The sequence below is a fragment of the Anser cygnoides genome, chromosome Z, assembly GCF_040182565.1.
Source record: "Anser cygnoides isolate HZ-2024a breed goose chromosome Z, Taihu_goose_T2T_genome, whole genome shotgun sequence".
NCBI lineage: Eukaryota > Metazoa > Chordata > Aves > Anseriformes > Anatidae > Anser > Anser cygnoides.
Genome location: NC_089912.1, coordinates 25,691,926 through 25,704,955, shown reverse-complemented (window position 1 = coordinate 25,704,955; position 13,030 = coordinate 25,691,926). Strand labels below are relative to the sequence as shown.

Sequence of the window (13,030 nt, the reverse complement as noted above, 5' to 3'; positions counted from 1 at the left end):
AAAAAAGTTACAAATACATTCTTCTGACACTCACTCAGACATGTTTTTGTCGCTCTGTTAGAGTGTTCAGTGAACCACCCATTGTAGAAACTGATGTCCCAGTTAACAGAGCAAATCCCTGAAAACCACTCATGCAAATAGCCCCCAGAAAAGATCATCAATAAAACTATTGCCCAACTCAGTCAACATACAAACATCGTGCACTCGTTCTGTTGGCTGCCAAGTTTTTTGTTTCTTTGTTTTTCTTCTTTAAAGATATTATCATTGTAGCAGCCCTACTGTTCCTTCAATTTGAGATCTGCATTTTTCCTACAGCTGAATTTAGCTACCTTGTTACATTTCTGTAATGTAGCTCCACTTTTAGTCTTCCTCCTAAACTAGTTTATTTCTTGTATGTTGGTGGAGGCAAGTTTTTGCTATTCTTTCTTCTTAGCACACATCTCTTTAAAACACAGTTTAACATTAATAATTGACTTGAGCTTGACTGAGCTCTCAAGCATCCATAATGTCAAATTTTGTACAATTTCTGTTTTGGATTATTTGGTAGCAATGAGAGAGTTGGAAAACAATAATGATGGTATGCATTAACAATTCTTTGCTTCGTCAATATTGTAGATAATTTTTTTCCTTCCTATCACTACAAATACCCATTTGATCCTTAACACTTAACATTAGCTCAATTCAACATTAGCTTAAGTGACCTTAAGACTTTAAAAACAAACACCACCGAGTCCTGAAACCCATTTAGAGATTTTAAGCCCGGTTTTGTGCTCTGGATAGCTTTTTCATCTCTTCAGAAACAAATTATACAGTTTGATACCAAATAGCTTTTCCAACTAGATAATAATCCTGCAGATATTATTGATTTTTTAAAATCTTTTTATTCGGTTTATGGACTTTCTGCTGTTCTAATTCTTGAAAATTATACTGGCCTCCTCTCTGCTGTATTTCCCCCTCATTATTTACATTCCAACCCCTGAACTACTCAGAACCTTTCTCCATGTCCGGACACCAACATATGCATTTTGAGCAGTTTAGAAAACCTTTCTCCATAACTTTGGTCTTCCAAGAAGAACAGCTCCTTCCAGGAGAGCAGCTTTGGAAGGCTCTAAATCCTGTCTGCTACCTGCTCTACCATACAGCCCAGTAGCCCTAGTCAGCAGTTAACAGTCCCCACTTACAGTAAATAAGCTCAGCAAGAAAATAGACTCCCAGGAAAACTGGTAAGTCAGAGCATAATAGATGGATCAAGAGAAAGTAAGTTAACATTGCATTTTCCTCTAAGTGTTGTGTACAGCTGCAAATATGAACCATAACATGGCAGGAGTACCTACAATTTTTTCTCCTTGAAAGGGGAGAAAACACTGAAAAAAGAATGGATTTCCTGCCAATCCTTCGTAGTATAGTTAACAAAAATAACAGTGATGTGCCAGAACTTAAGATCTGACTCAACATCCCAGCTTATACATTTGTACTTGATACCAAATCTGCTTTGGTGTTAACGGACAATTTGTGTTAGTATCTTGTATTGTTTCTGCCTTCAGAATTTTGATCCTCTGAAAGATACCTTAAACTGACAATGAAACATTGTTTCTTTGAATCTTTTTTTTTTCTTAATTCTAAGAATACCGACAACTCTGTCCTCATGACAGGTAGTGAAGATCTCACTTTGAAAGCATCATATTAATATTGTTCATATTAATTTTAATAGCCAGAAACAATCTCATTTCTGATTTTAACAGACTAGTGGAAGATACTAGAAACAGCAAAATAAGACCAAAACTTCAGGCTCTCAAATGCTAACACCCTAGGAAAACTGCACACATGTATCAGTCAAACAAACAATATTGGCACATGTGAACACTCTGACAAGCAAGTCATAGAATAGATAAAAAAACTAACATTTTTTATTTTTGAACTTGGCAAAACAGACCAGCCAGCAGCCTATTAATACAGCTATACAATTATGACATGGGACCTCATTGGAAACATGATCAAATCATTAATAATTGCATGTCTTATTTCCTGAAACATAATCCTAAGAATTAATTTCACAGAAATCCAAGCTTCCTGCTTTATAGTTGTGTTTGCAAATTATTTGACTAAAGTTTTATATTTAAATGTCCTAATTCCCCTACATAGCAAAAGACTCCACAACAATAGGTATTTATCACACTTTTTATTATTTTTTTCAGCCAGAAATACAGTTTTATATGTTATTTCAATAAATAGTGGTGGTTATTTCTTAAACAATATCCCCATCTCTTTGGCATCTGACCATATTCTGTTTTTCAAACTAAAGACTATATAGGAAGAGATCATTATTCAATACATTAAGTTTGCAGAAGCATAGTTAACTTTTAAAAATACACATCAGTTGTTGCAAAAATTCTAGTAAGTCTAAAAAAGAAAACCCAAACTAGTAAAATGCAGATAACCAGGCTGCCTTCATTTACAGCCATGGAGTTAACTGTCAGAATGAGAAGAACTCTTCATTTTCCACAGCATGTGCACCAACTAGTGCTTCCTATTCATTCTGAACAACAAACGAAAGTCTTTTTTTAAAAAAGGCATTGTACCAGAAACAAGCGATCAAATAAGTTATGTTTCAAAATAACGTGATCTTAATTTTAACTTCTACAGAGGTAATCAACCAAAACCAAGTCACACACTGCTTCAGTAATAGACTGCACCTAAAAAAAGCCTAAAGACTATTTTCCATCTTCAAACATAAGTTACTAAAATGTTTTAAATACATCTAGGAATACAGCTGTCAAAACTGCTTTTGATGTCACGTTTGGATAAAAATTTCCTAAGCAACAAAGTAAGCCAGTGTATTCAATCTACTCTGAATAATCCAGGATCATCTCTTCAAGGCTGACACAGAAATACTTCACTTGTGCTCCATCAGAAAAATATAATCTGCTTTACAAATCTCAATAGAAGAGTTCAGTTCTTCAACTAATTTTTCAAAGCAAGCACAGTTATTTCACACCTTCCATTAACATATGTTATAGAACTCACGATTTAGAATTAAAACATCATTGACACACCAATGCAGACATTCCAGTGTATCTACTGGAATCTAAAGTGAATCCTTCATTAGGTGTCCAGATGATGTAAAAAATAAATTCCACTAACAAAAACTCTTCATCCCCAAAAAGATTTTTTTTAATATCCCATGTATGTAACCTGAAAAAATCTATAGAACAGAGGAGGCAAAGCACTTACTTCCATGCAGGAACTAAAAAAATAATTAATAGGATTAAAGTAGCAAATTAACTATGGTTTATTTTATGCGTAGATCTCCCCCTCATCAGCAGTGAAAGCCCAGTTTCAAAACTAGACTGTTTAAATAACAGGTGATCCAATTTATCCAAGCTCATATTCCTCTCAACAATGAAAAAAACCTAAATCATACATATATTTTACTGTAGAATACAGTAACAAAAAGTAGAAACCAAAAAGCCCCCAAAATTTGAGTACTTATCCAAGAGAAGTTTCTAACATCAAGCCAAAATTAGCAACAACCAAGCAGACCACCAATTTTTCAGTGTTAAATTACTGTAACCACTAGATCTAACTGCACAAAAAAAAATAAATCCCAACCCCCCCCAAAAAACAAAAGCCTTTTTAAAATTTTTGTTGTTAAAAGATGTCCAGAGAAATATCCAGCAGTTGCACTCAAGTTTGCATTAGAAGCTGCTTCCTCAGGAAAGATTTCTCCCTCCGAGTACTTCTAACACATTGCATTGTCGAGATTGCATTCAAATAAACTTCTTTCTCTTAACATTTAGCTGACACAACCACCTACAATGTGGACAGTCGTGTACACAGTACAACAGTGGATTTTTGCAGCAACAGAACAATGATCAGAAATTGGCTCTAAGTTTGAGACGACAGCTCATGTGCTGTTTCTCGCAAACATACGGTCCCCTCTAAGGGTAAGGTGTTGGAGCTGGTATTGTAGCACTTCCGTGTCAGCCGGTTCCTTAATGCTCATTTTGTCTAAATTGAGGTAGTCCAGAGATTTTGAGTGAGCCCTTTTACCTTTTAAAAGGCAAAGAGGCAGAGGACCATGAAGTGCCTTGTAGGGTTCATATGGTAAAGCCTTAGTGCATTTATCCCCTGAGCTGGGCATCCGCCTCCTCCTCCTCCCGTTGACGGCTGGGATCTCGTATGGCTGATAGTACCTACTTCTGGCTTTGTACAAGCGGGAGGAACGCGCGAGTCCCGAATCAAGCTGTTTGGAGCGCAAGTTAGGCCCAGATTCCCCTTTATTCTCTTCGTTTCCCATACGCTTCTGGGCTAATTTCAGCAGCTCCTCTCCAGTGGTGAAGCCAACCAGGTAGTTCGAATCCATGTGGAGGATCTGATACCCCGAAACCGTCCGTCGCATGGGTGAGCAGGGCGTACTGGAGCACCGGGGCTTCTCAGCTTCCATCCTGCCCGCAGCGCTCACCTCTGCCAGAGGCACCGGGAGGGCAGATACGGCACTTCTGGACTCTCCATTTATGTCCACTTCCATTTTAAACACAGGGCTATCCTCCTATAAATTAAACAGAGCTTGATCAGAAACAGCCTTTAAGCAGTACGAGGGACTAAGGGAGAGCTGCAGAAATGAGATTTTGTAGCAGCCAGGAGTCGCGACCAGCACTTCTCCATTCACTCGTCCTACACGCTGCAGGTGGCCTCGTAATCAAGCTATCACCAACATCTGTCTGCCTTTTAAAGTTATTTCAGGTGTTTTTTAATAACAGATGCCATAAATATATTCCTTAAATATGTTACAGACATTCCTGAGCAGTGTTGTACACAAAACAGGTGTCTTTTCAACCATTTTAGTCCACTTGATTTCTTATACCCCACTCCTTTGAGGCCACCTACATACATTAGCACGTCCACAGTAGCTTCTCCCATCCTCAGCTGCAAATTTTTCCCATTTACAATAACCTCAGCAAACAAAGCTTTCAAGAAGTCTGTCTGACAGCTACGACCTCAGGTACGACCATGAAGCAGACGTCATCTCCAGGGCACTGCAACATTTTCCTCTTCCAGATGTGGAAACAGCTTGTCTTAGGTGGAAAGGATGGCATCCTGACTGTTCAACAGCTGTCTTTACAGGCTCTCAGGGATTCCCCTCCAAAAAACTGTCACCTTATTCACAGCTAACCAAAACCACATTGTTTACTCTGACATATTTCTAACAAAGGAAATGGCATCCAAGTGTTTAATAAATACAGCATGAGAGTCTTATAAGCATCTTAAGAACAAACGGGGCTCTGATTTCTATGGCACCTGTTTTTTCTATTTGCTTTGGAAATAAAACTATTTTGCCCTACTTCTCCCTTCACAACTATTCCAAATACAAAGCTTGGTGCCCTTCCAGTGCGACAACTTTCTGCCACAAGCCATTACCATCTTTAACTTGGAAAGATAAGGTTGATATCACAGCAAGTACACGTATCAGATGACCAAGCACAGAGAAAGCTTAACTCTTCTTTGTTTTCAATGTCATTTACACAATCTCTATGCCACAGCCATTTTCACAAATGACAATGGTCATGCTCATTTCTAAATCCACGCTTCCTTCATTGTCAGCTTCACCTTTACTCTCAGTGGTAGGTTAGTGACTCCCTCACCAATGTATTTCAGAAAATAAAAAAAAAAAAACAGCATAGCTTTGTTGTGTTTATAGGCAATAAGACTCAAAGCAGAAAGAAACTCCAGTATGCAAGTGTCAAGCAGAAACAAAATTCCAAGCTGCACTATATATGACTGTTAGCGCAGTAAGGTTTTCACAAATGAGACTGACTTGTAACGTGTGCCATCACAAGTAGCAGCTTTAAAAGTTTACAAACTAGTTGCCATACTGAAGGACTTAGGAGGCCACAGGCAGGTGAGTAAGGATGCAACAAGCAAAGACAAATATCCCCACCATCTACATACTTTATTGAAACTTTTGGAAATAGACACACAGAAAATCCCATCAAGATGACTCTCCTTTCACTTGTGTTAACATAGTAAGGGAAAGTTGTGTGCAAATCTAACTCACAAATACAAACTATCTATCCTCATGCAAAACTTAAGCCTTTTTTCTATTTGGGTACCAGAATACTGCCTCGTCTCAAATCTACCTGCTGCTCCAGTCCTATTGCAATAAATGAGTAAACCTACTATAGTCTTTTTTCAGTCCTTCTCATAATCATGGCTTTACTTAGGATTCTTCACTACACGCTTTACGCAGCATTGCTTTTACAGACGCATACACACACTTCATCCAGTACGGATTTCCAATTAAAAAATACAAGCATTACATATGCATATATGTATATATGCATATATTAATACATGCAAAAGATAAATAAAAAATTAAAATATTGTCATAAACTAAACACCCGGTAATTTTAACTGAAAAAAAAACTACATAAAAAAAATCAAGAATAGGGTCCATTGTATCTAGCGGACATTCTGAAATATATTTATGGAGACATAAAGACTCTCAGAATAGCAGAGGCAGTTGTTTGTCTCCTGCTGTAGCACTGCATCTGTCAGTGAGACAGTAACATAGTGAGATTTCAGCCACGGCGTTATATTCATGAGAATTCCTCATGTAGAAATAACATCAGGAACCAAGGTTACTAGAAGCAATAGCATAGAAAAATCTTGCACTGAAACTTTTGGCTACTCCATGCTCTAGCCAAGAAACATAAATATTTCTTTTAATTCCTAATTTTTACCCTGCAGTTCAAAAATCTTTCCAATAAACTTTAGAAAAAAAATCAGATTGTTCTGTTAGAAATCAGAAGCAATGCTAGAAAAAGTACAACTAAATTCTAGAAGTATAAACAGAACAGTCAAACAGCAAAGTTAGAAATGAATAATTATCTAGACACATGTAAACAGCAATAACCAAAAAAAAAGAGAACATCTGCAACAATAATGCAAGCCTGAAGGAAAAGGAGAGAGGGAAGGATGCCCCCATGCACTTTTTGAGATGGAAAAAAGGCCGTGACAACTGGAGATCCCTTTCCTAAACACAGCTTTAAACATTAATTTGTGTCAGCCTGAAAGATGGGTGTGTGCCTGATAACAAAAAGCAATCAACTTCAAAGAGCAACTAGACGGTGGGTGAAGAACAACGAGCCCTCACTGGCCAAAAACAGTACAAAGGAGAACCCAGAGGAGAAAAAGCCTTCAAGTCAGCAAGCTTCAGCTTGGTACCTCAGTCTGAAACCACAGAGCTTCCACATGCGAGAAGAACAGAAATCCAACAGACATTTGACAACAACAGTGGCATCAGCAGCCAAATTGCAGGATTTGCCGCCATCAACATCAGAAGCTTACGGGAACAGCACTGCTTGCTGGTGCGAGGCATGACTGGCCAGCTCCACAGGCAGAGGTCCAAAACCCAGTGTGTATGTGTTCAGCTGTTCTTCCCCAAGATTTAATGTGACTTACTCGAGCTGCCATATGGCTTCAATATGCTTTGCTTCCTTATCTGGTAAAAAAGATAGAGAAATATCACTTAAGACTTCTATAGAAGAAAATCATCTGAGAGATTCACAGTGTCTGTGAATGCACACGCCAGTACCTACAAAAGTTTTTAACACTTTCTGACTCAATTTTAGGCCATTTCCATGGTTATAGGACCACTACTAAGGAGATGACTGCTACTAGGTTTGTTGCTGTACAATACTGTGAGCTCATCTGTAATTCTCAGCATCAATTACAACGCTGAAAAACAGGCCTTCAGATTAAAAAAGATTAGTTTTTCAGATCACAGTTGCCTTTTCTTCTCGCTTCTCAGAGAATGACAAGAGTGATGCCATTTCAAGATAATTTATAATTAAAGATTTACTGTAGAATCAAAGGGGAAGATGAACAAGATGGCACATGCTTTTCTTTGCTGCTGCTTCAAATATTTGGGAAGTGTGGGAAACAACTGAAAGTAACAGCTAAGAGGGCTCACTCAACCAATATACACCAAAAGTGCTTCCAGAATACACTTCACCCCAGCAAGGTTCTACAAGATGACAATGATTATCTTTAAATTACAAAGCAGGCTCTGCACATAAAGTAATCTGACCCAATCCAGCCAAAGAAAGCTGGCTAAACCAGAGAAAAAGGAAAATGAATAGAAATACTAGGTTAACTCTTATAAATCTTTTTATTTCCTTAAAGAATGTATTAGTATGTCTAGGATAGAACTTTGAGGGCAAAAACATAAAATAAAAAAAAAAAAACATTTTACATATATGGGAGCTTTCTGATTTTTTAATATTTCACAAAGGTATTGGATGCTGCTCAAGAATTAGCACGTTGCAAATAAAACAAACAAACAAAAGGGTATTGCTTACTACCAACACACCACACTAGTATATAAACTGTTGACTGTTTGTTGTCTTGGATTAGAGCCCTGAAATGACCTGTAGCCACGTGCTCTTTCTGTACCCAAGGACACTTTTTGCCTTTTTTTCTGATTATGTTATTTTTTCTGTTAGATGTGTTACTTACATTTGTCTCCTCCTCAAAGAGACAGCAACTCAAAAACAAATCAACTTTAATTATTCAGTATCTAATGAAAACAAAGAAAGAAGTGGGGTTTCCCCTGATAGTCCCAATCTTTACAAAAAGCTTGCATGATTTTGAAACCACTACAATAAGTTGCTCTCAGAAAATGAGTCATTTCTCTGTAAGTTCCATTATTACCTATCCTCTCAACTAGAAGATGAACTAATTTGAGAAGATGCCTCAAGGATGCATTTTATTTGTTATTAGATAAGCATTAGATTTCTGCCCATCCAACTAGATTTTTTAAAAATATATATATATTTTTTCCTTTTTCTCTAGATGGCAAGCCTGCAGGTAATTCCATTTGCTAAGAACCACAAAGATCTGTCTCACCGATAAAATATTCTTAACATGCAGTAAGCGGGTGGCAAAAGGGAAAGAGGCAATAAATGCAGCACATCCCAACCATGTACAGGCATCAAACACATTGGATAGAGATGTCGACTCGAGTAGTACCATTTTCAATGTCTTCCCTTCTCTGAGCTTCTGTTACTTCTTAGAATACACAAAGCAGTTGAAAGATATAATGATTGTCTATCAAACATTAGGAAATAACACAGCAAGTAATGTCATCCATCGTGTGTGAAGCCAACACATTGTTGATCAAGTACTTCAATCATCTCTGTTTGTGAAGGGGGGAAGTAAAAGGCCTACAGCTTTGCCCTTACAGTCTGAGCAGAAAAAAAAAATCCATATACATACAGTACCTATACCTTGAAATCCTATCTTGTTTTGCTGTCATCGATGGATATGCTGATGGAATTACGTGCTTGTTGAGCAAAGGTTTCTGGAAATAGTTATTTCCCATCTGCAATTAAAACACCTGAAGTATTTACTGGAGACGGAAATGTGGAGCTAAAATTCATCTCTAGAAAAGTATCCACAAAGGTGCCAGGTTTTGGTATGCAGAGCAGGGGCAGGCAGCCCACAGACTCTGAGCTGTGTGCAGCTTGCAGCCCCCCCAGTGCAAGCTGGTGATACTGCTGCAGGCAGGCATTGCCGCTGCCGGCCTGTGGCTGCTCTTAAACTGTCTCTTAACCCTCCAGCTGAAGGCACTTAGAAAAACATTGCTTCACCATGCTCTTCAAGGCTCCCTAAAAAACCTGCAGTGTATCTTACAGACCAATACCTTGTTTTGTAGAGACAGGAAAAGGGTGGGGGGGAAAAGAAATCTCAGAACAAGCTCATGAAAGGTATCAGTAAACTGTTCACATTCTTCGTCAACACTTTCCGTTCCTTAAGAAATACCAAACTTTTCTAAGTCAAAGAAAAAGTGACTGAGGCAACACTAAATTGCTGCATCCCATAAGGCAACATGCAGATGGAGTAAGAACACAGCTTAACAGATTTTTTTTTCAAAGATAAACACATGGAAATGAAATTATGCACGGGGTATATGTCACAACCTCACAGGCCTCAGGAAACTCAGACAATCAGATATGACTGCGGCAGCAGAGCCAGCGTGGTGACTTCAGGATGAGATGCGGAAGGACAGTCCCCTCTGCAGCTGCAAGAACGACATGAGGGCAGCCCTAGGTGTGCTGGTGGGAAGGAAGGGCACTGCCCTGGTGGGCAGGGGAGGGAGAAACCCCTGAGCCAGGTGGTACAACCATCAGGTAAGCCACATGCTGCGAGCAGAACAACGAGCTGCTACATGCTCTGCAAAAGAAGGTTGATTCCATTTCTAATATACCTTCCTTTTGCAAGAGCCAGTTACCTAGTTTGTTAGCTCTTGTTATTAATTCAGCCCTAAACAGACAAGTATGGCCATCCTTACAAGTACCCTTACAGACAGCAGAGGATGGTGAATGAGTTACCGAGGAAGGACGAGCGACTGTATCACCATGCCGCCATGACAGCCCGCAGGCCAGGCCAGCCTGACACAGCTCGCGCCTGCACAGATGGGATTTCAGGAGCGGGTCCAGGCTGATGAATTTTGTATAAGCAGACTGAGCAAGCAGGAAAAGTAAATGAAAGCGGTGGGAAAGAAGGCCATGTAATCCCTCCTCACCAAGAAATATCAGATGTTTAGTTTAACAGAGGGTTATGTTTCTGAAACTGGTATGGTCCTTGCAGCTGGCGATGCCACTTCCTTGCTGGTTGGAGCTGCATATGAACGCTGCCCCAGACCCACCCTTGTTACGGGGATGTTCCCAGCCAACATGTAATGGCCGCTCCCTACCGCTGCTCATCTAAAGACTGAACCCTGTGACACCTGTAAGAAAGCTGACACACGGCATGACATAAATCAGTTTGTTCTTCAGCTAGTAAGAACTGAAGTTAAGTTTAAAAACAATAGCGCAATAACAAAGAATACGTTTCTCTGTATCTTTGATTTTCACCTTCTTGCTAGCCAAAAATTCATTTTCAAAGTCGTCTTCTCTCAAGTTTCAGTTTAGCTGACTTAGTGGTATAACACAAAAAAAGGCTCATCAAAAAATTAAATTGCCTTTTAAATAAGAAAAACAAAGTTTTAAAAACATGATGGATTTCATCGAATAGACACCGACTTTTGTCTTAAAAAAAACCAAAATGCTAATAGCAGCAGGGGTGCCCGTTGCTTCTACGTCAGACAAGAGACGCATGTTTGGCAGAATACCATGCTACCATGCCTGAAAACACAGTTCCGTAGATAGCACTTTGAAGCCATCAACGTAAACAAAAACAATGCTATATTCAGGTTTGAGTAGGCACAGCAGTGCACAGAGAGACAGTAGTTAACAACAAGATGCACTCTCCAAGTTACGGGAGAAAACGTCAAGCTTAATCCACGCGATTTGCTTTGCTGGATCTCCCATTTGTTTAGCTGAAACACTTTCAATGACTGGCTCTTTGTCCCGACGAGATATAGCCTGCAGCAGGTACGGAGGTGCTTGCAGTAGAGGTGCCATTCATTCCCTTACACCGTGCACGCCGCAGGTCACCTCCCTCATCTCTCTACAAGCAGCGCACGCAACGGCCCCGAAGTTTTGCGCCCTGCCTCCTTCCCCACCGCTCCTTCCCGCACTCGGCCGCTGCCTAGCGCCGCATTTACCGAAGGGCCACGCAGACACGGCCGCGCGCCCACCACAGCCCCCCGCTGGGCTCCTTGCAGCCTCACGACGGCACCGGGGGCGCACCGGGGCTTTCCCCGCACGACACCGCGGGCCTCGCCTCCCTCCATTTCAAACCCGCGCCGAGCAGCTCCCTCCTCCATCTTTATCACCCTAGCGAGCGCTCTTGATCGAGGAAGGGGAAAATTTTTAAAAAAAACAAACAAGACCACCCCGCAAGCAGCGCGCTCCCGAGCACACCCGGGACGGCAGGGAAGGGAGGGCAGGGGCACGGCGAGCATGACGGGGCCGCCCCCAGCCCGCCGACCCCCGACCCGCGGCCGCCTCCTACCTGAGCTCCAGGGCGGCGCCGAGGGTGGCGGCGGAGCAGCCGGGGCCCCGCTCGGCTCCACTCCGCTCCCTTCGGCTCGGCTCGGCTCGGCTCGGCTCTGCTCGGCCCGGCCCGGCCTGGCCCGGCGCGGCCCTTCCCCGCCCCGCTCTCGGCGCCGGGGGCGGGACGCCGCGGCAGCGTCGAGCCCGACCCCCCCTAGCGGCCGCCCGGGCCCCGCCTCGCGCCGGACCGTGCCCGCGCCGATCGTCCCCGCAGGGAGCCACGGGGCCCCGCGGAGTCGTCCCCGGTGCCGGGACAGGCGCAGGGCGGAGGGGTCCGTGGGGACTCCCCCCCTGCCGTAGCAGGGACAGGGGGAGCGGGAGGAAGCGGGGCGGTAGGGCCTGAGCGACCCGGTGCGGGTTCCCCCTGCGGGTGACCCTGCGGAGCTGCAGGGCTTGGGCAGGAGCCGCCTGGGGAGCTCATAGAATCATAGAATCATAGAATCACTCAGGTTGGAAAAGACAATCTGTCAAAGTCATCTGTTCCAACCATCTCCCTACCACCGATGTCACCCCTAAACCATGTCCCTAAGCACCACGTCCAACCTTTCCTTGAACACCCCCAGGAATAGTGACTCCACCACCTCCCTGGGCAACGTGACCACTCTTTCTGACAAGAAATGTCTCCTAATTTTAATTTGCTCCTCCAAATTGTTTCCTCCTTTCACAGGAGGCTGATGGAAGACACCCATCACTTGAGTGCAACTGCAAGGCCCCAGCATCTCCAGTTACTTTCCGTTGTTTTTAAGCCCTAAACACTTCAATAAGCACTTCGGTAAAACAAGAAGAGTTGAACACCTTTGAGTTGAACTCCTTTGGTCCACATATGACGAGTACTTATTTTGAACAAGAGGAACCCAACTTTCTATATACTGTCTAGAGATGCCTCCCTTGGCAGAAAATAGAGGTATAATAAAAGCAACAGAAATCCTTTGGAGATCTCAATGCCATCAGTATTTTAGTTTGGATTTTCACAGCAAAAATGAAAGGTATCTGCCCTTTATATCACTGGATGCAATGAAGAGACATGGCAA

General features: G+C 41.7%; 1 protein-coding gene across 5 annotated transcripts; it reads right to left on the bottom strand.

Annotated features, from left to right (window-relative positions):
- Positions 1-2,160: 2,160 nt before the first annotated feature.
- Positions 2,161-12,197, bottom strand: MACIR (macrophage immunometabolism regulator). Of its 5 annotated transcripts, none has more exons than XM_048050236.2 (3): positions 11,959-12,197; positions 7,462-7,501; positions 2,161-4,549 (listed from the first exon to the last, which is right to left on the bottom strand). In XM_048050236.2, exons 2-3 carry the CDS (start codon positions 7,471-7,473, stop codon positions 3,905-3,907), a joined length of 657 nt encoding a protein of 218 aa, XP_047906193.1. In that variant the 5' UTR covers positions 7,474-7,501; positions 11,959-12,197; the 3' UTR covers positions 2,161-3,904. The 5 variants fall into 5 exon arrangements, with proteins under 5 accessions (XP_047906193.1, XP_047906192.1, XP_013048873.1 ...); XM_048050235.2 differs by having other exon boundaries at positions 7,348-7,501; positions 11,959-12,194; XM_013193419.3 differs by lacking the exon at positions 11,959-12,197 and adding an exon at positions 9,288-11,905 and having other exon boundaries at positions 7,348-7,501.
- Positions 12,198-13,030: the final 833 nt, after the last annotated feature.

Coding starts and splice junctions, on each gene's coding strand:
- MACIR (XM_048050235.2), bottom strand. CDS start 7,473: ATGGCAGCTCGAGTAAGTCACATTAAATCTTGGGGAAGAACAGCTGAA. Junction 4,550..7,347: donor CAGCAAGCAGTGCTGTTCCC/GTAAGCTTCTGA, acceptor TTTAATTTATAG/GAGGATAGCCCTGTGTTTAA.